The sequence below is a fragment of the Cynocephalus volans genome, chromosome X (assembly GCF_027409185.1).
Source record: "Cynocephalus volans isolate mCynVol1 chromosome X, mCynVol1.pri, whole genome shotgun sequence".
Taxonomy (NCBI): domain Eukaryota; kingdom Metazoa; phylum Chordata; class Mammalia; order Dermoptera; family Cynocephalidae; genus Cynocephalus; species Cynocephalus volans.
This window is the reverse complement of record NC_084478.1, coordinates 66654123-66681219: the sequence shown is the minus strand read 5'-3', so window position 1 is coordinate 66681219 and position 27097 is coordinate 66654123. Positions and strand designations below refer to the sequence as shown.

At 45.1% G+C, this 27097-nt stretch overlaps 1 protein-coding gene across 5 annotated transcripts in view; it reads left to right on the top strand.

Moving 5' to 3' along the window:
* Positions 1-26715, top strand: part of GNL3L (G protein nucleolar 3 like) — a 33502-nt gene extending 6787 nt beyond the window's left edge. For 3 of the 5 annotated variants that reach the window (XM_063083322.1, XM_063083321.1, XM_063083323.1), the window contains exons 3-16: positions 2550-2590; positions 3555-3662; positions 4319-4432; positions 5203-5286; positions 5452-5587; positions 6478-6581; positions 15188-15332; positions 17389-17476; positions 17985-18159; positions 18254-18396; positions 18716-18852; positions 20672-20799; positions 23746-23965; positions 25648-26715. In XM_063083322.1, coding sequence (XP_062939392.1) covers positions 2550-2590; positions 3555-3662; positions 4319-4432; positions 5203-5286; positions 5452-5587; positions 6478-6581; positions 15188-15332; positions 17389-17476; positions 17985-18159; positions 18254-18396; positions 18716-18852; positions 20672-20799; positions 23746-23965; positions 25648-25730 — 1706 coding nt within the window. In that variant the 3' untranslated portion in view covers positions 25731-26715. The remainder of the gene's footprint in view (positions 1-2549; positions 2591-3554; positions 3663-4318; positions 4433-5202; positions 5287-5451; positions 5588-6477; positions 6582-15187; positions 15333-17388; positions 17477-17984; positions 18160-18253; positions 18397-18715; positions 18853-20671; positions 20800-23745; positions 23966-25647) is intronic. The other 2 variants (XM_063083324.1, XM_063083325.1) reach the window with 2 other exon arrangements.
* Positions 26716-27097: the final 382 nt, after the last annotated feature.

Below are 27097 nucleotides of genomic sequence, written 5' to 3'. Positions count from 1 at the left end.
AATAAGAACCTCATTCTGCTGGCTATAAGATGGTAGCTGTTTTCTCTTTGAAGCTGTTGACAAACCGATGAGCAGAGGCTCCTGAGTGCTGCGGTGCTGTGAGCAATGACAGTGTATACCCCTCCCCTTTTCACCTCTCCTTCCCCCTTCCCTTCTTTGCTCTGCAGCAGATGCTCTCCCCTGTCTAAGTGATGTATTTTCTTTCATTGTGTGCCTGTATCCAGCACAGGTGCTCAGTTTCTAGGCATGTTAACACAGGCGGAAATTGTTGAGTAAAATGGCCAGACGTGGGCCTGGCCAGTTATTTCAGTTGGTTAGTGTAGTGTTATAACACCAAGGTCAAGGTGAAGGGTTCGGGTCGCCATTTCCACCAGCCATTTAAAAAAAAAGGGGTGGGGGCAGGCCAGACCTGGTTCTTTCCAAACTTATATTCTTTTTTGTTGCATCATGAGTACTTTGGGAAAAAAGGAGACGTGGGCTCTGTTTTGTGGGGGTTTTCTTTAACAGGGAAATTCGACCCATTCATATTTGTTATGATAACTAATATGTCTAATTAAATTTCTACCATCTTATTTTATATTTATTGTTTATTTTTTCCTCTTATTCCCTTATTTTTTTCTCAGTTGATGAAGTTTTTAAACAATAGTCTGCCAGTAATTAAAGTTATGTTGGTAATTGCATTCATATTTATGTCAGACATAATTAAACCTGTATTTCTCTATCGCTTTACCAAAGTTAAATAATAACTTCTTTTATCCTACCCTTCCAAAGCGAAACTGTTAGCATGCGTTCGTGCTTTTGCTTTTATTCCAACCTTCATTGCTTGATTCCTGAATTTTGTTGAAATAATTTGGTTTTTTAGTTCTGAGCTAGTTCCTTATGATATACTTACTGGATTTTAAGGATCCTTTCTTAATATGTATTACAGTTCTTAGCCACATTACCAGCTCTCTTTTTTAGATTTAATGATAAGTTTTAATAGATTTCTTGTCCACCACTATTTGTTTTCTTTAGCTTGAGATTTTTTCTTCTGATTTACTTTTTAATTTTGCCAATAGTTTTACCAGAAAGGAAACACAGATGGTAATCTTTGCACATCTGAAAATGTCTTTCTTTTACTTCCCATAAGAGTGATCTATTGGGTAGGTAGAGGAATTTGGCTTGGAACACAGTCGTTTTTCTCAGAGGTTTGTAATAGCTTTTCTTCTGTCTTAAGTGTTCAGAGTTGTAGATTTGAGAAGGTGGCCTGCTTCTCTCTCATTTGTTGGAAACTTTCTGTTTGGAAGCTTATATGATTTTCTCTTATCCTTGGAGTTCAGAAATTTCATCAGGATGTACCCAGGGTATGTGTTTTTTTTTATGGTTAATCTTGATGCTCCATGCACCTTTGCAATCTGAATCCTCAAGCCTACCTTCAAATTAAGGAACTTGCATCTATTATTTAAGAAAATTATTGCTTCTCCATTTGTGCCTCTTTCTCTATCAAGAATTCCTTTTATTTAGGTATTAGCTCTCCTGGGTCTGTTCTCCATTTTTTAATTTTATATTTTCACTCATAATTTTTATTTCTTTGGATTTTTCTGTTTTCAGTAATCTCCATCCCTTGGTCTTCTAGCTTATTACTTTGGTGTGGTTAGTGATGTCTGTTCTGTTTTTCACTACATTTATTGCATTTTTATTCAATATCAAATTTTGGGAATCTTTTTTTCTAACTCAGTTCCTTTCTAATTTGCAGGAGTATTTAAGTTCTGCTTCCTGCATTAACTTTGCTTCACTATGAGCCACCTGATGTGATCGGGGAGCCTGTTTTTGGTGATCTTGAGCTGCTCATATATTTGTTTGTATATTTCCTGACCTTCCAGAACCTCCTCCCTCTCTAGGAATTCCTGTAGTCCCCTTGCAGGTAGTGAGAATTTAGAGAAACCATTCTTCCTCAAGAGGCTAACTGTGAATGGGATGACAGATGGGACTTTTTTGTTGAAGTGGGGAGAGACCTCTTAAGTTCCTGGGCTTTGTTAAGACCTGGTTGGAGAAGTAGCAGCTCTCTCCTGGTATCTAAGGGAGGCAGTAGTTTAGCTGAGTGGGTCAGGTTCCTTTGGAAGCAATGGCCTGAGCAGGGTCAGCAGGAATGGGTAGTTCTTTCTCTACATGCTGAGGGCATCTACCCAGGCTTAGCCGGCTGGGACTCCTCAGATCACCTTCCCATGCTGTCAGCTCCCTTACCTCAGCCTAGCACTGAAACTTTATTGCCCACAGCAGGAAGTTGGCGGGGAGAGAGGAGTCACAAGTGCACATTTAGGTCTTTCTCTCTACTTAATTCCCTTAAGAATTGTTTGAGTTTGCATTGAAATAATGCTTCAAACATTATATCCAGCACTTCCTCTGACACTGTTGTTGCCATCTGCATCTCTCTGTCTTGTGCTGGATCTAAACACACATAGTGTCTGTGGCTTCCTAGGTTTGTGGTGTTACCTGACCTTGATTGAGGTGTCAACAAATGTTGGGTAGGTAGATGATCGTTCTTTCTTCTATTTTTTTTTTTTTTGTAGAAAATAAAAAGCCAGGTAAAGTTTCCAAAGGCTGCAAGAAGGTAAGTTGATCTTACACTCAGGTGGGGTATGCCCATTGTTGGGGGTAAGGTCAGGAATAGGTTGCCTGCCCTAGGAGAGGCCCACAAAAACCAGTAAATATTGGGTGACTATGAACAGAGTGCTGCATTCGAATCAGCAAATCTGGCTTTCCCTCTCTCTCTGGGTAGCCACAACAGAGAATCAGCAGTGTTTATTCAGTTCCCACCACAAACCATGTGCTACTTTGTGCTTGATTTGCCTTGGTAGGCATTATCATTATCCCCATTTTTTAGATGAAGAAAATGAACCTCAATGAGAAAGTTTCCTAGGTTAACAGCTGGGACTTGAGTCTGTCTGATTCCCAAGTCCCTGTTTGTCCTGGAGAGGAGGGATGCCACAACATTGGACCCAGCTACTGGGTCTCCTGGTCCTGCTGGGAAAGGTGTGGGCAAGTAAGGCTTGGGCTAGAGCAGTGAGAAGAAGGTATGGACTAGAGAGAAGGCTTGGGTTCTCCAAAGTTAGTGTGGGTTAAGCTCTCAAACTTGAACCAACCCTCCAGAATCACCTGGAGGGCTGGTGAAAACACAGATTGCTGGGCTCCACCCCATAGTTTCTGATTCAGTAGGTCTGGCATGACATCTGATAATTTGTATTTCTGACAAGTTCTCAGGTGCTATTTTTGCTGGTCAAAGGACCACACTTTGAGAGCTACTTGTCTAGAAAGCTTTTTCCTGGGCCTTGGGAATCCTTCCCAGCTGCCCCTCCCTCTGCCCCCACTGTTTTCCTGCTGTTCTTCAGTCAGTCCCTGCCTGGCTAGGGGAGGGAGGGGCTCTCTCCAGCCAGATGGACAGATCTCTGGGGACAGAGCCCTTTTTGCTTACTCCTTTTCTCTCTTTCCCCCCACAACTAATCACACTGGGGGCAGTGTGATTTCCATGGGTTCATTATCTGTCTTTGATTTTATTTCTCTTGTGTGGTGACCAGCCTGCAAAGCAAAATGGGAAGAAAACGACTTCTAAAGTGCCCTCTGCTCCCCAGTTTGTTTACTCTAATGATCATGCCAATCGGGAGGTTGAATTAAAGAAGAAGAGGGTAAGCCATTTATCTTGGGGGAGAGAGAGGACCTGGTTTGAATGCTAGGTCCACAAAGTGTTGGACGGAAGGGCAAAGGCCAAAGTGGGAGGGGGAAGAGAGGGAGGTAACCTCCCCCTCACCTCCCAGTACATTGCTGCCTGGCTTATGCTCCCATGGCTCCCCTGAAACTACCCCTGCTGCTCTACCAGTGCCTTCCCTGACATCACATTCATGGGTAGTTTTCTTCCTTCATCTCGTTGGAATTCTCAGCATCAGAGACCGTGCTTTCCTCGAGCACTCTGACTTTCTTATCATCTCACTCTCCTGGATGTCCTCTTTCCTCTTTGTCCAGTCTTTTCCAGTTTCTTTTGCTGCTCTTTCCTCTTTCTGCCCTTTAAACGATGGAGCATCCCAGGACCTTGTCCTCTGTCCCTCCTTGGTCTTAAATGGGTCCCTCTGCCTAGCATGCATCTCTCTGTGCTTCACACACCCTTTTTATTTTTCTCTGCCACTCTTTCTCTCCCTTCATTGCTCTTTTTTCCTCAAACCCTTTATCTCCTGCTGTCATACCTGCCCTCCCCCTGTGCCATGTCACACTGTTTCCTCTGTCACCCATCCCTCCCTTAAGCTGCAGACTCAGTCAGGTACAGTCCCAGTTTGTGTTCACTTGTTAGGTTGAGATGAGGCAGAAGCAGCAAGCTGCCCGGGAGCAAGAGAGACACAGACGTAGGACCATTGAGAGCTACTGTCAGGATGTCCTGAGACGCCAGGAGGAGTTTGAGCACAAGGTAAGAGAGCAGCCCTTGTCCCCAGGCAGGACTGGTGCAGGTTTGCTCAAAAGCAACTTGCTGTTGCTCTGTGAAAGGGAAAGAGGAACGGAGTGAGGTTGTTGGAGAGGAAGGAGGGAATCTGTGCAGAGAGGGTGAGGGTGGAAAGCAGTGGGGACAGAGGGAGGGAGTATGCAAGGGAGTTAGACCATTTTAAGCCTTGTGACTGGACATCCCTGGAGAGCTCCCCTCTTTCAAGCTTGAACCCAAAGACTGGGAGTGGTGGTGGGATCAGAGTTGGGAGAGATGTGACTGAGGGTGGGGATGGGGGGAGAGGAAGCGAGAGTATGAGGGGAGGAAACAGACACATTTGTGAAGGGATGTCATCTTTCTTCTCAGGCTTCTTGCTGCCTTTTTGGCATATGTTCTTGTCTCACGCACAGAATACATACTTGTGAACTCATACTCCCTTTTCTGACATATAGTACATGTTTTGCCTCCCCTGTTTAATGTCCCCCACAGATTGTTTTTCTCACTTACACCTCCCTCACACATTCCTTCCTCACACACCCATGTGCACACTCAGGCCTCTGGCTGATGCTAAGACACGTACATACACATAGGGCACACACATGCACCATGCATGCGGGTCTATCTGTTGTTCTGGTTCCCAGCTTTGTTGTTTGGTCATGGTTTCCCCAGCCTCCTGTGGTTTCCAAAGCCTTGGCTATCACTCTCTCTCTTTGTCTGCCCCCTCCTCCTCTGGACCATTCTTTTTTTTCCTCCTTTAGGGGGAAGTTTTGGAGGAATTAAATATGTTTCCTCAGCTGGATGACGAGGCCACAAGGAAGGCTTATTATAAGGAGTTCTGTAAGGTATGAAGATCCATTTTTTAAGGCCCTTTGGGGAGGGCCCTAATCCAGTCCTATTTCCTCTCCATTTCTGTTTTTTCCTGAGATGGAGACTTTTTCTTTCATGGGCCTGTGTGACTACTACCCAATCCTTTCTCTGCCTTCATCCCTCCGTCCTCTGCCCTGCAGGTGGTGGAATACTCTGATGTGATTCTGGAAGTCCTAGATGCCAGAGACCCATTGGGCTGCCGCTGCTTCCAAATGGAGGAGGCTGTCCTTCGGGCGGAAGGCAACAAGAAGCTGGTCTTGGTCTTGAACAAGATTGGTGGGTGTTTGGTAGGATTGGGTAAAGCAGGGAACGGGCTAGTCCTTCTGGAAAGACTAGCTCAGATGAGACACTGAGACCAAGCAACTCAGTGGTACTCATAACAGGCATGCACTGTAGGAATTCTTTTTCTAATTTTCAAAGCCAGGAATGCTGTCTGAAGACACACACACACACACACGCAGAGTATAGCACAAGTTGGGAGTGGAGTCTGAGCCTGCCTGTCGGTCAGTCTCCTGTTCTTGCCATTTTGAGCCTTTTCTGTGACTGGACAACCCTGCAGAGCCTCCTCTCTCCCTCAAGCTGGAACCCAAAGACTAGGGCAGAAAAGCACAGAGGCTTAGGAGTCACTCAGGTCTGGATCTCATTCCACCTGTGTTATTTTCTCAGGGATATTGGACAAGTCACGTCACCTCAGAGCTCCCATTTCTCTAGCTATAAAATGGATCATGGGTGTTCTAACCTCAAAGGTTTGTTGTGAGAATTAAGGATAAAGTGCTTTGTACATGGTCACTGCTTCACAAATGAAAGCCATTCTTATCAGGGTTATTCTTGACATTTGGCCCAACCTAGAATGATCCAGAGAGGGGATGGGAAACACAATATTTGACAGGCCCCTGGCACCCTGGGCACCTTGACTTGGAAGGAGGACCTCTGGGACCAAACAACTACTTTGTCCATTTTCCTTGAGGGAACAGAGGCCCCCTCATGGAGGGCCCAACTGGTCTTGTAGACCAGACTGTCCTTTATAACTTGGGTACTGACAGGGCCAGCAGAGAGACCTGTTGGTGAGAGGTGGGCCTAGCCTTAGGTGTGGGTGGATGTGTCTTTGGAGTGAGTCACGGAGGTTCTGTTCTCCTTACTAGCCCATCTTTTCCTGTTTTCTCCAGACCTGGTCCCCAAGGAGGTTGTGGAGAAGTGGCTGGATTACCTTCGGAATGAGCTGCCAACCATAGCTTTCAAGGCCAGCACCCAGCATCAGGTCAAAAACTTGGTAAGTCTGGGGCCAGGGTTGCACCGGGCCTTCAGCCTTTTGGTAATTGAACTGGGCCTTCAACTTTGAGCTTTGTGCTCTGCTAGGTGATTTCTTAATATTAGTTTCACTTCATTCCTTCCTATATTATCACTCTTTGGGAAGCATTTTTTTCAGCTGTAAGGATTAAACATAACGAGGATATTTCAAAAAGTTAATGGAGGGAGGGGTTTGGGGAGTGATTGGGTAAGGAGCATAAAGAATAATTATGATTTGTAATAATGAATATGCTAATAAAAAAGAAAAAAGTTTATGGAAACATAGAATTGAAAAATAAGATGAATCTTTCCATGAACTTTTTGAAGTACCCTTTTATTTTCTATAGGAAATTCGGAAAATACAGTTAACTATTTGTTAACTTTAAAAATACGTATGGGGGAGCAGCGCGGCCGCTGCGCCTTCCTGCCCGTGCTGAGGCCATTCTCACTGGGTGACACCCCGCTACTCAGTAGAGAGTCACCACCCAGAAGAAGGCCCTCACCAGCTGCGCCCCCTGGACCATGGATTTCCCAGCCTCCCAAATTGAACCCAAGGCACTTCTGGTCAAGATGGTGGAATAGACGGTCCCTAGCGTCACTCTCTCCCACAAATCAACCAATTTAAACTATAAAAACATAACATCAAGTGCATATGGAACGGGGAGACATCCTGCGGGGAAGGCAGAAGCTCCGCGGAGACCACATGCCCTGCGGGGCTGCCGTCACACGATCCGGCAGATAGGCTTCACTGCCGCCACCCGGCTCCATTTCCAGCCCAACCAAGTGTGCACAGAGTGGGGAGACGTCCGGCAAGGGAGGCAGAGGCTCTGAAGAAACCACACACCCTGTGAGGGCGCCACTGCGTGATCCAGCAGGTAGGCATTACTGCAGGCACCCGGCTCCATTCCCAGCCCGGCCTAGTGCACTCAGAGAAGGGAGACGTCCGGGAGGGGAGGCGGGAACTCCACGGGGACCACACTGCTGCCGCGCGATCCAGCAGCCCAGCCCAATGTGTACGGAGCACAGAGACGTCCAGCAAGGGAGTCAGAAGCTCTGTAGAGTCACACACCCTGTGGGGGGGCCGCTGCTACGCGATCCAGCAACAGGTAGGCTTCACCGCCGCGACCCGGCTCCATCCCAAGCTCAGCCTAGTGTGCACAGAGCAGGGAGACATCCTGCAGGGGAAGGGGAAGCTCTGCAGAGACCACATGCTCTGCGGTGCCTCGGAACATCCCAGCAGCCCAGGCCAGAGTGCATGGAACAGGGAGAGGTCCAGCACGGGAGGTGGAAGCTCAGCAGAGACCACACACCCTGCGGTACCACCCCATGATCCAGCAGCCCGGCAGAGTCCAAGCTGACCAGAGAGGTGGCTCCCCAGAGAGGCCCAAGACCTGAGGCAACCACACACGCAAGGCACTAGTGGCCAGCTGAGCAGTCACTGAGGTAGCCATACCAAATTGGCAACCACAGCAACATCTTAGTCAGTCAATAGTGTCAAACCTGTGGACTGTGAAACCCCCTGCCACAATGAATAAACATCAAAAAAAAGATACCAGAAATACAAAAAATCAAGAAAGTACACCATCAAAAGTTAATAAAACTCAAGCTCTAGATCCTATAGGACAAGAGCCCTTGAAGTGACTGACAAGGAATTTCGAGTGATAATTCTAAGGAAACTGAATGAGATACAAGAAAACTCAGCTAGACATCATGATGAAATGAAAAGTATACAGTATATCTGAAAGAGGAAATTTACAAGGAAATCAATGTCCTGAAAAAAAATGTAGCAGAACTTGCCGAACTGAATAAGTTATTTAGCGAAATAAAAAACACAACAGAGAGTTTAACCAGCAGGCTTGCGGAAGTTGAAGAGAGAACTTCTGAACTTAAAGATGGGCTGTTTGTTTGGGCCGGCCCGTGGCTCACTCGGGAGAGTGCGGTGCTGATAACACCAAGGCCCCGGGTTCGGATCCCATATACGGATGGCTGGTTCGCTCACTGGCTGAGCGTGGTGCTGACAACACCAAGTCAAGGGTTAAGATCCCCTTACCGGTCATCTTTAAAAAAAAAAAAAAAAAAAAAAAAAGATGGGCTGTTTGAAATAACACAAGCAGGCAAAAAAAAAAAAAAAGAAAAAAGAATCAAAGGCATTGAAGAAAATCTGAGAGAGATATCAGACAACCTTAAGCGCTCAAATATGCCAGAAGGGGAGGAAAAAGAAGATTGCATTGAAAACATATTCAACAAAATAGTGGAAGAAAACTTCGCAGGTATAGGAAAAATCACAGATCTTCAGATCCAGGAAGCTCAACGATCTCCAAATGTATTCATCCCAAAAAAGTCTTCTCCAAGACATGTTATAATCAAATTGGCAAAACTCAGAGACAAAGAGAGAATCTTAAAAGCTGCAAGAGAGAAGCGTCAAATCACCGATGAGAAAGCCCCAGTCAGGCTAACATCAGACTTTTCATCACAAACCCTAAAAGCTAGAAAGGAATGGGATGATATATTCAAAATACTAAAAGACAGAGATTGCCAGCCAAGAATACTCTACGCTGCAATGCTATCCTTCCGAAATGAAGGGCAAATAGTATATTTCTCAGACAAACAAAAACTGTGGGAGTTCACCACCACACGACCACCCTTACAAGAAATTCTCAAGGGAGTACTGGGTTTGGTTCCTGAAAAATAACTACCACTGCCATAAAAACCCAAGAAAAATCAAAACCAACTAGTATAATAAAAATGGCATTCATGAAGAGAAAACAAACAAACAAAAAGGCTATCTACAACCTAAGGAACCAACAAACACAGAAAACAAACAGTAAATCAGAAAGCAAGGAACAAAAGACACCTAAGACAACCAAACAATAATCAATAAAATGCTAGGAATAAATCAACACCTTTCAATAACAACTCTTAATGTAAAAGGCTTAAATTCCCCAATCAAAAGACACAGACTTGCTGACTGGATTAAAAAGGAGGATGCAACTATATGCTGCCTTCAAGAGACCCACCTCACCCGTAAAGACTCACATAGACTAAGAGTGAAAGGATGGAAAAAGATTTACCATGCAAACAGAAAAGAAAAACGAGCTGCAGTAGCTATTCTTATATCTGATAAAATAGACTTTAAACTAAAAACCATAAAAAGAGACAATGAGGGACACTATGTAATGATAAAAGGAATGATCCATGAAGAAGACATAACAATCATAAATATGTATGCACCCAATGTTGGAACAGCCAGATTTATAAAACAAACTATTAGATGTAAAGAAGGAAATAGACACTAATACCATAATAGCAGGGGACCTGAACATCCTACTGTCAATATTGGACAGAACATCTAGGCAAAGAATCAGCAGAGAAACACAAGATCTGAACAGTACTCTAGACCAATTGGACTTGGCAGATATCTACAGAACATTCCATCCAACACCCTCAGAATATTCATTCTTCTAATCAGCACATGGATCATTCTCCAGGATAGATCACATATTAGGTCACAAATCAAGTCTCAACAAATTCAAAAAATTGGAATTCTCCCATGTATCTTTTCAGACCACAATGGATTAAAACTAGAAATCAATAATAAACGAAACTCTGGAAACTATACAAACACATGGAAATTAAACAGCATTCTACTTAATGACATATGGGTCCAAGAAGAAATCAAGCAGGAAATCAAAAAATTTATTGAAACTAATGAAAATAATGATACATCATACCAAAACCTGTGGGATACTGCAAAAGCAGTATTAAGGGGGAAATTTATTGCATTAAATGCTCACCTCAGAAGAATGGAAAGATGGCAAGTGAACAACCTAACACTTCACCTTAAAGAACTAGAAAAACAAGAACAATCCAAACCTAAAGTTAGCAGACGGAAAGAAATCATTAAGATCAGAGCAGAACTTAATGAAATTGAAACCCCCAATTAATACAAAAGATCAATGAATCAAAAAGTTGGTTTTTTGTAAAGGTAAATAAAATTGACAAACCATTAGCATGGCTAACAAAAAAAAGAAGAGAGAAGACTCAAATAACCAAAATTAGAAATGAAAAAGGCAATATTACAACTGATTCATCTGAAATACAAGGAATCATTCGAGACTACTATAAACAACTATACGCCAACAAATTTGAAAATCTGGAGGAAATGGATAAATTTCTGGTCATACACAAGCTCCCAAAACTGAACCATGAAGACGTAGAAAATCTGAACAGACCAATAACAATAAAGGAGATTGAAGTTGTTATCAGAAGGCTCCCAACAAAGAAAAGCCCAGGACCAGAGAAAAGCCCAGGACCAGATGGATTCACAGCAGCATTTTACCAAAGATTCAAAGAGGAATTGACAACTATTCTTTACAAACTATTCCAAAAGATTGAAACAGACGCAAATCTCCCAAACTCATTCTATGAAGCAAGCATTATCCTGATACCAAAACCAGGTAAAGATATAACCAAAAAAGAAAACTACAGGCCGATATCCTTGATGAATATAGATGCAAAAATCCTCACTAAAATACTAGCAAACAGAATACAGCAAGACATACGTAAAATTATTCACCACGATCAAGTGGGATTCATCCCAGGGATGCAAGGTTGGTTCAACATATGCAAATCAGTAAATGTGATACTCCATATTAATAAAGTCAAACACAAGGACCATATGATCATCTCTATAGATGCTGAAAAAGCATTTGATAAAGTTCAGCACTCATTCATGACAAAGACCCTCTATAAGTTAGGTATAGAGGGAAAGTATTTCAACATAATTAAAGCCATATATGCCAAACCCACTGCCAATATCATCCTGAATGGGGAAAAGCTGAAAGCTTTTCCTTTAAGAACAGGAACTAGACAAGGATGCCCACTCTCCCCACTCCTATTCAACATAGTGTTGGAAGGACTAGCCAGAGCAATCAGAGAAGAGAAGGAAATAAAGGGCATCCAGATCAGAAAAGATGAAGTCAACCTGTCCCTGTTTGCAGATGACATGATCCTATATATCGAACAGCCTAAAGCCTCTACAAAAAAATTCTTGGAATTGATAAATGATTTCAGCACAGTAGCAGGATACAAAATCAACACACAATAATCAGTAGCATTTCTTTTCTCCAATAGTGAACATGGAGAACGAGAAATCAAGACAGCCTGCCCATTTACAATAGCCACCAAAAAAATAAAATACTTAGGAATTGAGTTAACCAAGGATGTGAAAAATCTCTATAGTCAGAACTACAAACCACTGCTGAGAGAAATTAGAGAGAATACAAGAAGATGGAAAGATATCCCATGCTCTTGGATTGGAAGAATCAACATAGTGAAAAAGTCCATACTACCCAAAGTGATATACAAATTCAATGCAATCCCCATCAAAATTCCAATGACATTTTTCTCAGAAATGGAAAGAACTATCCAGACATTTATATGCAGTAACAAAAGACCACGCATAGCCAAAGCAATGCTGAGCAAGAAAAATAAAGCTGGAGGCAGAACACTACCTGACTTTAAACTACACTACAAAGCTATAATAAGCAAAACAGTATGGTACTGGCATAAAAACAGACACACTGATCAATGGAATAGAATAGAGAATCCAGAAATCAACCCACACACCTACAGCCATCTGATCTTTGACAAAGGCACCAAGCCTATACACTGGGGAAGCGACTGCCTCTTTAGCAAACGGTGCTCGGAGAACTGGATATCAATATGCAGGAGAATGAAACTAGACCCATACCTTTCACCATATACTAAACTCAACTCAAAATGGATGAAAGAATTAAATATACACCCTGAAACAATAAAACTTCTTAAAGAAAACATAGGAGAGACACTTCAGGAAATAGGACTGGACACAGACTTCATGAATACGACCCCAAACGCACGGGCAACCAAAGGAAAAATAAACAAATGGGATTAATTCAAACTAAAAAGCTTCTGCACAGCAAAAGAAACAATTAACAGAGTTAAAAGACAACCAACAGAGTGGGAGAAAATATTTGCAAAATATACATCGGACAAAGGATTAATATCCAGAATATACAAGGAACTCAAACAACTTTACAAGAAAAAAACAAGCAACCCAATTAAAAAATGGGCAAAAGAGCTAAGTAGGCATTTCTCTAAGGAAGATATACAAATGGCCAACAGACATATGAAAAAATGCTCAACATCACTCAGCATCCGGGAAATGCAACTCAAAACTACACTGAGATACCATGTCACCCCAGTTAGGATGGCTAAAATCCAAAAGACTCTGAACAATAAATGCTGGCGAGGTTGCAGAGAAAAAGGAACTCTCATACATTGTTGGTGGGACTGCAAAATGGTGCAGCCTCTGTGGAAAATTGTATGGAGGTTCCTCAAACAATTGCAGATAGATCTACCATATGACCCAGCTATCCCACTGCTGGGAATATATCCATAGGAATGGAAATCATCAAGTCTAAGGTATACCTCTTCCCCAATGTTCATCGCAGTACTCTTTACAATAGCCAAGAGTTGGAACCAGCCCAAATGTCCGTCATCAGATGAGTGGATACGGAAAATGTGGTATATCTACACAATGGAATACTACTCAGCTATAAAACGAATGAAATTCTGCCATCTGCAACTACATGGATGGACCTTGAGAGAATTATATTAAGTGAAACAAGTCAGGCACAGAAAGAGAAATACCACATGTTCTCACTTACTGGTGGGAACTAAAAATCAATAAATGAATTCACACACACACACACACAAAAAAAACCAGGGCAGGAAGAAGACATAACAACTACAGTTCCTTCTAGTTGATACGACAAGCAAACAGAAAGGGCATTCTTGGGTGGGAGGGAGGAGAGAGAGGAGGGAGGCAGGTTTTGGTTATGGGCCACAATAATCAACCACACTGTATATCAACAAAATAAAATTTAAAAAAATTAAAAATTAAAAAAAAAAAATGTATATACCGGGGCATCCCCGTGGTTCACTCGGGAGAGTGTAGCGCTGGGAGCACAGCGGCACTCCCGCTGCGGGTTCGGATCCTATATAAGGATGGCCAGTGTGCTCACTGGCTGAGTGTGGTGCGGGCGACACCAAGCCAAGGGTTGCAATCCCCTTACTGGTCACAAAAAAGAAAAAAAAAATATGTATATACCTCCATTTATTTTTCTCTTTAAAGCAAATCACACTATTTACTAATGTTATCACTTATAACAAAATGCATTTTCATTGTGAAGTATTAAAGCAGTACAGAAACATTGGCTGCTTCTCGGGAGAATTTTATGGGGTACTGGGGGACCTTTTTTCAATTTTGCACCAGGTGTTAAGAAAAAATGAAGTAGAAAAAAAAGTAAAATCAACTTCCAGTAAAGCTCAAATATCCTTTTCTAATCCCAGTCTCCTTTATCCATACCCAGAGGTAACCACCATTGTCAGTTTGGTGTGTATCCTTCTAGACTTTTTTTCTGTGTCATGTGTATACGTATATGAATATATATAAAAAGGGCGTAACTGTTTGGAGGTGTTACATGTGTTATTCTGTGGCTTGCTTTTTCTTTTCTTGGAGCTATTTCTATAGAGTTGCACCTTTTTTGACGTTGAATAAGATTAGTTTCCAGTTTTTCATCATTATAATAAGTGCTTCCATAAACACCCTTGTACGTGTCTCCTTGGCATATGGACAAGTGTTTATGTAGGTGAGATACTGAGGGTGGGGAGAGGCTGGGTCATAGGCTTTATGCAGTTTACATTTTTGTAGACACTGACAAATTGCCCTCCGTAATGGGTGTAACTAGTTTATTCTTTCACCAGCAGGGTAGAGGAATGTATGAGAGGGCTTCTTTCCTTATACCCTTACCAACACTTGATAGCATTAAACTTTTAAATCTTTGAAAAACATGATATCTCATTTACAATTTTTTGGCCTGTTTGATGGGAAAAATGTGGTAAGCAGCCTTTTCTAACAGTTGTATTTCATTTGTATTCCACTTTTAAGGTTGTACCTTTTTAACCTGTTTCTTATCAATGGGTATTTAGGTTAATTTTACGGTATTAGAAAGAATGCTATGGTGAGTAAGGAAGGGAAGAAGAAGAAGGGCATTCTGGGCAGTAGTAAAGAGATCGACGTGGGGTGGCATTGTTCTGTGTCAGGAATCAAGGGAAGATAGGCTGTAGGCCAGGCACAAGCTCCTTTCTGCACAGGCAGGAAAAGTGGGCATTGCTTTTGTGCACATGACAGCTCTGAGGCCCAGAGAAGGGAAGCAGGCTTTGCTGGACTTAGTCCTCTGAGAAGTAGAGCTGGAACTAAAACCTGGCCTTTCTAAAGCCAGGATGCCATCCTGCCTCTGCTAAGAGAGGCAAGAGATGTATGTGTTGAGGTAGAGGCAGGAACAGAGAAGACTGGAGATGCAGTGACACTGGAAGGGAGCAGGGAAGTGGCAGATGTTCAGGGCCTGTGTGAGAAGCCTTCTGTTCTAGGCTGAGGAGCTCAGTGATCACAGGGAGGCCCTGAAAGTTTCCCTGAGAGTTGAAAATCTGGGCTGAGACCACATCTCCCACCTGATGCTTCTTCTGTAATATGTCTTTTTCCAGAACTGGTGCAGTATGCCCGTGGAGCAGGCCCCTGAGTCGTTGCTGAAAAGCAAAGCCTGCTTTGGAGCTGAGAACCTCATGAGAGTTCTGGGGAACTATTGTCGTCTTGGCAAAGTACGCACCCACATCCGCGTGGGCGTCGTGGGTAAGGCCTGGCGAGGGGTCATGGGTCCCAGCCACCTTCCTTGGGAAGAGACTTTGCTGGGGGAAAGAATCCTGGGAAGTTTGTGTTGCCTTTTTGGGGAAGAGGTTCAGGAAGGGTTTTGTAATTTATAGCTTGGATTGGTGGGCGTGGGAAGGCATACTCAGAATTACTACTATGTATTGAGTGTTAGAACCATGGACCAAATGCACGGTGCCAGACAGTTGACACCATCTCATCCTCAGAGCTGTGGGAGGAAGGGGTGACCATCCCCTTCTTATAGATGAGAGCGCAGAGGCCCAGAGAAGGGAAAAGGAACTTACAGAGCTCTGTCCTGTGTGACAAGGCAGAGCTTAGGCTCAAACCTGGGCCTTTCTGGAACCTGGTGTAATGAGGGGGCAAATAGTGGGAGGAGAATAGGGAAATTGAGAGAGGCAAAAACAGATACCAGGGAGAGAAAGTGAAACCAAGAGAGAAACACATTGGAGAGAGCTGAACACTGAGAAGGTATAGGTGCGTATACCTGAATAGACACAGAAGAAGACACTGAAAAGAACAGGGAAGCCAGATGGCAGGCTTGGTGAGGAATGGAAAGGGGAAACAAATTTAAATGACAGAGGCATGCAGAGAGAGGGAGGTATGATCAGGAAGAAATACTAAAAGGGACATTGAGAGAGAGAGGTGTACAGAGACCTGCGAAGGGAGTCGTAAGAAGGATACTCCATGTATATGTATAAAGAGGCAGACATGCATACGTAAAGAAAGAGAGAAAGACAAACACAGGGATAGAGATAGATTCAGAGAGATAACCACAGAAACAGGCCAGAACAGAGATGTAGACACAAAAGAACACATCCATATCCACAAAGACAAATATAAATCCACATGTGTGGAGACATGTACAGACCCAGAGGATGCACGTCTAGAGACAGACAGACCTAGAGGCAAAATACATGTAGGTCAAGCCCTTCCCACACACACCCCTGCTCTGCTCCCCCAAAGCAAATAGAGCTTCAGAGAGAGACACATGTGCCCAGATGTACCATGACCCTCAGGCACAATCACATACCCAGAATCACAGAGACAAGTACACAGACAGGTCTATGATGAGACAGATACAGAGACATGCAGAGAGAGGGTTAGGGAGACAAACAAGGAGAGAGAAGAGACACAATGAAACATACAGAGGGGTATACACACACAGAGACAAGTCCACAGAGAGGAGGAACGTGGACAGAAAGAGACAGGAGTTGGCACGGAGGGAATTACAAAGAGGCAGAATTGGTAGGGTGGGGAGAATCAGAGGGAAAGGACAACGGCCAGGAGAGACAAACTGGCAGGCAAAGAGGTGCTTAGGTATAGACATACACAGAGATACATAGAGGAACTAAGACATGACAGAGAAATAGACTTGAGTGGGAAAGGCAAAAAAGGAAAAAGGCAGTGATATTTAGAATGAGAATGACTAAGACACACTGAGAAAGAGAGGTGTACAGAGACTTCCACGCACAAGGAGTCCCAGGCACACGTGAGAGAGTTGTGCACATGTGTGCATACACAGAGAACGGTGAGAATGAGAGACCCAGTGAGGGAGAAACACCCAAAGACATCCACAGGTCACGAGTGTCTCTCAGATGCCCAAACAGGAAAACACACAGCACAGGCAGACAGCTGCACAGAGAGACCTCCATCTAGAGGTGAACCACCCTCCTCCCCACCCCGGGGTAATTACACACCAGAAAAGACACTTCTGTGTTCCACAGATACTTCTTGATGTCCACCTTCTGTTGGGTTGTGTCACTGAGGCCTTGCATGGAGCATCTCTCCCAGGCTGTTTATGGGTGGGAGGTGGTAGACATGCCTACTCAGCATGCTCACAAATGGAAGAGAGGTCAAAAGGCCCTGTAGGGGTTTGGTCAGGGCCTGGCATAGGAAAGCAGGAGGCCAGGCTGTATTTTTGGCTTCCCATGGCCTGGCCACTGCTGCTGCCTGGACCTCCCTCAAACAGGCTGGCCTGAATGTTCCTGAGGGCCCTGAGCCACCTGCTGCTACTTTATAGGCCTTCCCAATGTTGGGAAGAGCAGCCTGATAAATAGCCTGAAGCGAAGCCGTGCGTGCAGTGTGGGAGCCGTTCCTGGGGTCACCAAGTAAGTATCTGCCTGCTCCCCCACTCCATAACTCCTTGGCCTTACCATTCCCTCTGGCTCCCGTGCCTTCAGTCCCTGTCCCTTTTCCTTATCTTGGACCATCCTCTGGTTCTTCTCCCAGTCATGGGAGTCTCACTAACAGCCCTCATTTACCTGACACACCCTAGGTGTGGCCCAGGTGGCCCAGCTGGGAGCTTCCTAGTTAGCTCCTTGAAACTTCTTGACAACCGTGCAAGATTAGCTCCATTTCTTAGTCAAGCACCTCAGGATTGGAGAGTCAGAAACTTGCTCAAGGTCCTGCAGCTCAGTCCCCAATGGCAGAGGCTAGATTAGAATCAGTTCCAGGTCTGTGCTGGGGACCTCAGTACTCCCCAGCCCTACACCTCTCCACCTTCATCTGTAAGACACTCTCCCCTCAACCTTCTTTACCTGTCCCCTCATCCTCTGCCCAACATTGTGACTGGGGTTTATACAGATACATCCATGCCTTCTTTCTTTCCTGCCACAGATTCATGCAAGAGGTTTACCTGGACAAATTCATCAGGCTGCTGGATGCTCCAGGCATTGTCCCAGGACCCAGTTCAGAGGTGGGCACCATCCTGCGTAACTGCATCCACGTGCAGAAGCTGGCAGACCCTGTGACCCTGGTGGAGACCATCCTGCAGTGCTGCAACCTGGAGGAGGTACACAGTGGGGCCCCTGACTGATGCCCTGCCCCACTTTGAGAGCCCTTCATTCTTCTTTCCTCATGACTCCTCTCCTTCCTCCCTCCCTCAGATTTCTAGTTATTACGGCATCTCTGGGTTCCAAACCACTGAACACTTTCTGACTGCAGTGGCCCACCGCTTGGGGAAGAAGAAGAAGGGAGGCTTATACAGTCAGGAGCAGGCAGCCAAAGCTGTCCTGGCTGACTGGGTGAGGTAAGGAGGGGCTTAGGGTAAGGGTGAGGCCCTCTGGGAGTCTGGCTTCGCAGGGGGGCTCATCTGTGTTCACCACAGCCAGTGGGGCAGCCTGACTTCTTGCGTCCCAGGACAGGGATGGCCAAGGCGCCAGGTCATGTCCTGCTCGAGACTTTATTCCCAGTGATTCTCCAGCAACTCAACCCCTTATTGTTCAGCAGCAACCGCCTGGGTTTTCTTGTTGTCCCTTACTGTTTCTGGCTTGCAAGGCACCTCTCTTTGATTGGTCATTTGTTTTCTCAGTAACATCACCACTAATCTCCCCCACCTCCCGATGCAGCGGAAAGATCAGCTTCTATACACAACCACCACCCACCCACACTCTGCCCGCCCATCTCAGTGCGGAGATTGTTAAAGAGATGACTGAGATCTTTGACATTGAGGATACCGAGCAAGCCAATGAAGATACCATAGAATGTAAGTGTAGGCGGGGGTGGTGCATGCGGTCTTATCTTACTGGAGGTACATAGACTTGATAGCAGATCCTGCATTTGACCTGCCCCTTCCCTGGCTTTAATCAGGCTTTGAGCAAGTTGTTTAACCAGCTCTATGCTTAATCCTGCAAGGTGGAGAATTCTAATCTGGGCTGTGGGGGAAGGGGCTTGTGAGCTTTTGGTAGATGAAAAATCAGCAAGGTTCCTGGTACCCATTGAGGTGCTCTGGAAATGTGGGGCTCCCTTCCCAACTCGGGACCTGAAATGGACTGAGACGTTTCTTTCCAAACCTCTTTCTCTAATATTGCTCTAGGATTTTTCACAGCCATTTCAGGCTCATTCCTAGATTTTCCTTTTTACCCTCATTGGCAGGCAAGGTATCCAAGTCACAAAAAGGTGATATTTGCTAGAAGACATATAGATAAGGCAGACAGAGGTGGCCTTTGAACCAGCTCTCCTGCCCTGTTGTCTAAGACTCTCTCAGGTCAGAGTAGTAGTGGTTAAAAATATGGACGACCTGGATTCAAATCCAAGCTTTGTTCCTCATTAGCTGTGTGATGCTGAATAAGTTACTTCACTTCTCCCTGTCTTAATGATATCATCTATAAAACAGGGACAGTAGCACCCACCTGATAGGGTAGTTGTGAGGATTTACTTAATATGTAAAAGACACTTAGAACAGCAGTGCCTAGCATATAGTAAATAAATACTTGGTAAATGTTAGCTGTTATTAAGATGATTCTTTGCTGGAATACAGAGGTATGACTTTCAGAAACGCCTGAGAAACTTTGTTCTCTTCAGACACTACCCTCTGCAGCCCTGGCTTGGGGCTCCTACTTCCTTTTCTACCCCACACAGGTAAGGTGCCCAGTGCTCTCTGGGCCTGTCTGTAGACACTCTGTGGTAGCTGAGAAAGCCCTGGCTGGCCCTGGCTTCTAGTTTCTCTGTTTCTCTTGAGGGCCAGTAGTTTTCCTTCTCTGGGTCTTTTAATGTCCTTGGATTACAAATGAGGATAAGAGGACTTGTTCACTTCCTAGTTTATTCCCCTCGTGGCTTTGGGCCTGCCAGCCCCCTTTATGAACTTTAGTTTCCTCTTCTATGAAGTGGGCAGTTGAGAGGGATTTGAGCTCATGTTCTGATGATGATGCTTGTCTCTGGCCGGATGTGTGGGCAAGAGGGGCTCCATCACTGAGAGTGCATTTTGGCAAAAGATCGAAGTCTGAGAAACGGAGAAGAGGGTAGGAGAGGTTAGAGGTGAGGGATTCCTGCAGGATTTGGCCCTAGTGCTGGATCTTGAAGGGTGAGCAGGGATTAGAAGGCCCAGGGAAGGGAATGGGGGCAAAGTTGTAGAAGCAGGCATGTGGGCAGTGTGGGCACAGGGCAGTGGGCATATCTGATGGTTACAGTGGAGGCCATCTCCAGGCAAGGGGCCAGAGGGAGGAGGAGACAGTCCTGGTCCTGGTCAGGGAATGCCAGTGACTGCCATTTTCAGAATAACATCTTGCGCCAGAGCATAGAGGTGTCCTCTGTCATGTCTCACAGCAGCCCTGTGTGAATAGGGCTTTGTGGAATTTCCGTTTTCTAGATGAGGAAACTGAGGATCCGAGGCCAGCTCCCATTAGTGTTTTACTGCAAAACCCATGCTTTTAATCCTTTGTCATGTGGCCTCTCAGCAGGAGTGAACAGCTCCCCCACTCTACTCCCCTGGGCAGCATCCACGTTTCCTTTTCACTGAGGCCTGACCAGGGGGCTGGCAGCAGGGAGGAGTCAAGGCCCTGACACTGGTGTTGGTTGTGTTAAAGGCTTGGCCACTGGAGAATCTGATGAACTGTTGGGTGACATGGACCCACTCGAAATGGAGATCAAGTGGCTCCATTCTCCGATGGTGAAAACAGCAGATGCCATTGAAAATAAAACCACCGTGTATAAGGTACCTGTCCCCTTTCTTCATAACACTCTCCTCTACCCAGGGAAGTAGTCAGTCCCTTCTGCCTGGCTCCTAGGAGGTGGTGAGATGTGGGTGGTTCTCTCACTCCCTGTGGACTCCTGGATACCTGACTGGGCACATCCTTTGTCAAACAATGACAGGTCAAGGGAGGCACACTCTCAGCAGCTTTCCCAGGCCCTGCTTCCAGCCCATGGAACAATTATCACTATCTAGTCACCTGGTTGTCCAAGTTGCAAACGACTCTTCCTTCCCTCTAGCTAGTGTCCAGGATCCCATACACTGTCAGTCACCAAGTCCTGTGGCTTTTCTCTCCTAAACTTCTTGAGAGATTGTCAGCTTCTTTTCATCCCTACCATTCCTATAACCCTAGGCTAAACTCACCCTAGGCAGTCCTCACTCACCTGGACATATGTGCTGTGGTTCTGATGGCCCAATCTGACCGTGTCACCTCCCCTGTTTAAACTCCTTTCATGGAGTTTCCCCCAGCACCTGCAGGATCAAGTTCATACTCCTGAGGCCTGCTATTCAAGACCTGCATGGCGTGATACAATTCCTGGAGGTTTTCTCAGCTTCTTCTTCTGCCAGTCCCCCCATCTCTGCTCTTCAGACATTCATAGTTTAGTGGATTTCAGACACAGGCATCTGCACTCGGATGGGAGGCATGGGGTGGAGGTGGAGGTTGGTAGAGCATGGATCCGAGGGCCTGGACCTATACTGCCTGTTGGTCAGGGAAGTCTTGGTTAAGCCACGTCTTAAAAGCTGAGGAGTCCTCTAGACAAAGGGTGCAGCAGCATGTGGCAGGGGCTTAGCCCTTGCTCATGCTGAGGCCTTGAAGGTGAGAGCGTGGTGTTTTGGGGAAATCGCTGGGAATGGGTGGGGTGGGAGGTGGGGAAAGATGAGTCTGAAGTCAGATCACAGAAGGCCTTGAATTTGACTTTAAACCATAGGTAGTAGGAAAACATTGAAAGTTAGTTATTTTTTCTGGATCAGAGGGTTTTTATTTATTTAAAAAATGTTTAAAAATTTATTTTAACTAGGTAATACATGTACCTGGTATAAAATTTAAAAAGTATTAAAGGGTACACAGTGAAAAGTAAGTTTCTTTCCTACTTCTGTTTCCCCGCTTCCCTCTTCCTTCCTTGGAGGCAGTCACTATTAGCAGACTTTTGAATGTCATTTTAGAGCTACTCCATATTTATGTAAATACATATATACACACAAGCAGATGCATAACTTTTAATTTAAAAATAGTTGCATGCTATTCATATTGTTCTGCACTTTGTTTATTTCACTTATAAAAGTGCTTATTGCACTTTTCGTCTTGAAGATTGTTCCACATGATTACTTAAAGAGCTGTCCTTTATTTTTCATTGTTACATAATATCTAGAAGGGTTTCTTAAGCAAGGAAGTGACATGGTTAGGTTTGTATATTAGAATGATCACTCTGGCTGCCAGAGTGATCAACTGGTGTAGAGTCAGATTAGAAAGAAAGGTGCCAGGGTTGGAGGCAGGGAGTCCAGAGAGGAAACTGGCCTATAGTCGGTCCGTAAGAGATGAGGTCTGAACTTGGGCAGTGGCAAGAATCACACTATTCTCATCCTCACATAGTTTCAGAGGTTCCCCTGTTGGGATTTAAGGAAAATCAGTGTATAGTGTGTTTAAGGCCTCCCCTCAGTAATATTTCTCACTGAGGCCATAAGCCCCAGAACATACCATTTTTTAAAACCTCAAGAACCTACAGTACCCCACTCTGTACAGCAAATTCCAGACTTAGGTCCAGGGTCCTCAGTAGGGCCACCGCATCGCACAACTCTGAGAGACACCATTTTGGTATACTATATTGTGAGTGACGCCTGCCCTCCCCCCACTCCCTGCCCGAACTCCAGAGTGGTACACTGGTAGCTTTGCTCAGTCTCACCCCATCTTGCCTTTTCCTCACCAGAGGGTAGTGGGTGGTCATACATATGGGCTCTGGAGCCAGCCTGCCTGGGTTCTAATTTACTCCACTCCTTACTAACTATGTAACCTTAGGTGCCTTGTTTGTTTAAAAAAAAATTTTTTTTTGGTGACTGGTACAGGGATCTGAACCCGTGACCTTGGTGTTATCACTACCGTGCTCTAACAAACTGAGCTAATCAGCCAGCCCCATCATAGCATTGTTACAAGGATCAAATGAGTTAATATGTGTGTGTGTGTTGTGTGTATGTGTGTACATACACATATATACGTGCATGCAGTTTATATGCTTAGAGTGGTATCTGGCAATGTAGTAAGCTTTCGGTCAGTATTGGCTTTTACTGCGTACATGTATCTTTCACTCCTGCCAAACAGACACCCTTTTTGGTGCCCAGATATACTCTGTGCTTTTCCAGTGTTCAGTCAGGAATGATGCTCCCCATCAGTAGTATGTTGACCACCACCTCTCAGTCACTGATCCTTTGTGTCTGTATTGGGCTGTTAACCATACTTTGACTGTAGTATAGATTGTTGTATCCTCTTTAGCCTGGTTGCTCCCTAAAGGTGGAATTGAGTCTGACTCATTTCTTTGTCCCTAGCATTGCCCCACACAGAGCTGGGTGCAAAATGGATGTCAGAAAATATTTGCTAAGTTGAATAAGACCTTGAAGGGTCACATAAGCAAAGAATCATTGTAAAAGCAATTGTCATTGGTCAGATAACTCTTCTTTTTCATTTTCCTGTAAAAGCCATGCAAGCTACCCATTATCATCCCCATTTGACAGATGAGCAAACTGAGGCTGAGAGGTTAACTAAGCACTTGCTAGCACATGGTGGAGCCAGAATTGGAGCTTATTAACACATGGCTCTAGGTTCCCTATTTTTACCCAAGCCTGTCCCTGCCTCCTCTACAGAAGCCTTTGGAGATACTCTGGGGGACAAGACCTCACTGTTGTCCTCTCTCCCCTCAGATTGGAGATCTCACTGGGTATTGCACCAATCTGAACCGTCATCAAGTGGGGTGGGCTAAACGCAATGTGGGACACTGCCCCAAGAACAACAGCGTGATGGATATCTGCCTAGTGGACCGCCGCCCGATGCTGCAGAGAATCATGGAGACGGACCCGCTGCAGCAGGGCCAGGCTCTGGCATCTGCCCTGAAGAATAAGAAGAAAATGCAGAAGCGTATAGGTGGGGCACCTGACGATCCCTGTGCTCCAAAAATGGCCTTGGTTAGGGGCTCCTGAATGAGCAAATGTCCAGCTCGAGGCTAGGATTAGTGGGCTTAGCTGCTGGCACAGTGGTTCTCAAACTTTAGCTTGCAGCATAATTGCCTGGAGGGTTTGTTAAAATACAAATTTCTGGGCCCCTCCCTCAGAGTTTCTAATTGAGTAGGTCAGCTATGAGGCCTGAAAATTTGTATTTCTAACAGGTTTCTAGCTGATGCTGTTCCTCTGAAAATCACACTTGGGGAACCATTGGCCTCATCTGTGTATCAGATAGCTACTATTTATTTATGAGGTGCTTTCTATATATTAGGTGGCTTGCAGGCTCTATATAATGTGTACTTTATCAATAGGCAATACACTCAGAATCCAAAAGGTACGCAAATGATACACAGCAAAATCTCTCTCATGCCCTAGTCATCCACGCCTCTCCTGATAGACAACCAGTTAATTAGTTTCTTTTGTCTCTTTCCTGAGTTAGATAAACAAGCAAATATCTATGTATTCTTTGTTCTTTAACCACACAAATGCTACTGAACATACGGTTTTGCCCATCATTTTCTTTTCTTTTTTTTTTTTTTTTTTGGTAGCTAGCTGGTATGGGGATCCAAACCTGTGACCTTGGTGTTATAAGGCTGCACACTAACCATCTGAGCTAACTGGCCAACCATGCGCCATCATTTTCCAATCAGTATATTTTAGGGATATTTCCATGTCAGTATGCAAAAGAACTTCTTCCCTTCATTTTAATGGTGGTTCCTATGTCACTAGCCCATTCAAGTCTCCATGCTATACTTATCTTCACTAACTCATCACAAAAGTCTTATCCTCATTTGGTAAGTGAAGAAACTGAGGCCCAGAGATATTAAATGACACATTCACGGTAAGACAACTAGTAATTGATGCAGCCAAAATGTAAACCAAATGTTGTTTGGCCCTGTCAGCCCTAGTCTTTGAACTGTGTTCCATAACTAAATATTTCACTCTTGGCCTGGCTCTACCCTGAGTCCTGGAAATCCAGAGGTGAATTGCCCTTGAATTCCTAGTTATATTAGGGAGTGGGGAGGAGACGAGAAAACAGACATTTGCAGCACAGAGTGATCACTTTGAAGACACAGTGAAGGAACCTAACCCCACCTGGGGATGGTGGTTGAGTAGGGATGATCGTAGAAGGCTTCTTAGAGGAGGTGAAGTCTTAGGGGAATCCTGAGGAACAACAGGATGTGTCTGGCGGATGGGAGGTCTAAGTAGAGAGCATTTAGGCTCGAAGTCCTTACTGCCATGCTGCCCCTTTGCTGTGAGAGCTTTGTTTTGAGGGTAATGGCAGAGTGCTAATAAGTTCAGCACAGTATAAGAAAATTACTGTTTTGATACTTGCAAGGACAAAAGTACTTGGAGCCCAGTGAGTCTGAAACCCAGAGATTGACACTTTGTTGGGGTGATCATTTCACAGATAGACAAACTGATCTACTCGTGAGGTTGAGCAGTGCCTTCTAATAGCCCACCAGTTATTTTGTTTAGTGTTTAGAGGGTAAGTGAGCCAGTTTGGGAGTTTGACGCAGACCAAGGTAGATGTGGGCCAGCTCTGGCAGTCCACCTGTTGGCAAGCCGGTTACCAAGAGATTGCCTGTATTTCTCCATCTGCAGATAAAATCGCCAGCAAGCTGTCTGATTCCATGATGTCTGTCCTCGACCTCTCTGGCAACACTGATGACGGTGCTGGTGACTGATTGATCTCACTTCCCTACCCTTCCAGTCACCAGTTCCAGTGGGATAGGTGAATACAGATTAAATAGTTTGGTTCTCCCTGAAGCATCTTCACAGGAAAAGAACCTTTCCCCTACCCTGTGTTCCCTTTCCCGCCACCTTTCCCTCCATTCTCTCCTGCAAAAATAGAGTCCCAAGAGGCTGGAGCTGCCAAACCCAGTACGCTTTATTTAACCTTTATTCTGTTTTACAAGAGAACTAAAAATCAGCAGAGCCCAGGTGCTAACAATTTATCCCCCACCCTCAATCCTGGAGTCCCACCCTGTAGGTTGGGCTAGTTTGAGGGTTGATCCCCTGAAAAACCCCTCTTAGACAGCTGAATGTGCAACTAGAGGCTAGGGTGATGGTAGACCTGGGGGTCCTTGGGAGGGTGTTGATTTTTTTACCACTCTGCAAGAGATCTCAGCGGCAAGGCATTCCTGCGGTGGGCTTCGGGCCATGCATCTTCCAAGTCCACAGGTTCTCACTTGGGTGGCAGTGAGAGTAGGGGGTATAGTGATGAGCCTTCTGTGTCTCTGGAAGGGTCTGGGGATAGGATAGAGGGAAGAAGAGAACAAATAAACCTGGCTGGTGCTGAAACGTTGTACGCACTACCTTGTTCACACAAAGAGAAAACAAGGTACCTGTCAGGCCTTAAAAACTAACGCCACCTTAAGTGACATTACAAGCGGCGCCATTATGGGCCCACAAGGGCGTATTAACGTGGCAGCCTAAGACGCCGCCGGGAGGAAGTAGGGTGGGAGTGTCTGTGGGAACCTTGCCTTAGCCCTTATTGGCCAAATATGTGCTTCCACGCTCGTGAACACTGCGTGATTGCAATAGCTAGGCACTGAGACAGGAGGCATGCTCTTGACCTTTAAGCTGATAGGATTATGTTAAAACCTCCCCTCCCCATCTGCCTATAAAAGCAAGTGCTTGTGTGATAATAAATGGAACTGCTCGACAGAACCCCCACTGCGTCTGAGTGTCCTTTAACCGGGCTGGTTGGGGCCAGTGGCTGTGCTCACCTCTCTTCATGACTCTCTTCCCTCATCTCCTTCCGAAGGGGATAGGAGGGAAAGAGGAATCCGGGCCATTCGCTTACCCACCAAAAGAAACGAGGCTAGGGCTGTTCGGGTCGGCCGGCGGCTGACCCGACAGAGTGGTGCCCCGTGTGAGGCATTTTTTAAAACTCGTGGGTGAAAGGTGAGCGAGTGAGGCCCCTGGCTGCTCGGTCCTGAAAGAAGGTTGACGAAGGGTGATCAACCAATGGAGTGGCCCCCGCAACCGCGGTAGTCGCCGTGAAGTAATCTGCCTGCGTGTCAGGGTGAGTACCATAACGGGGAAGTCC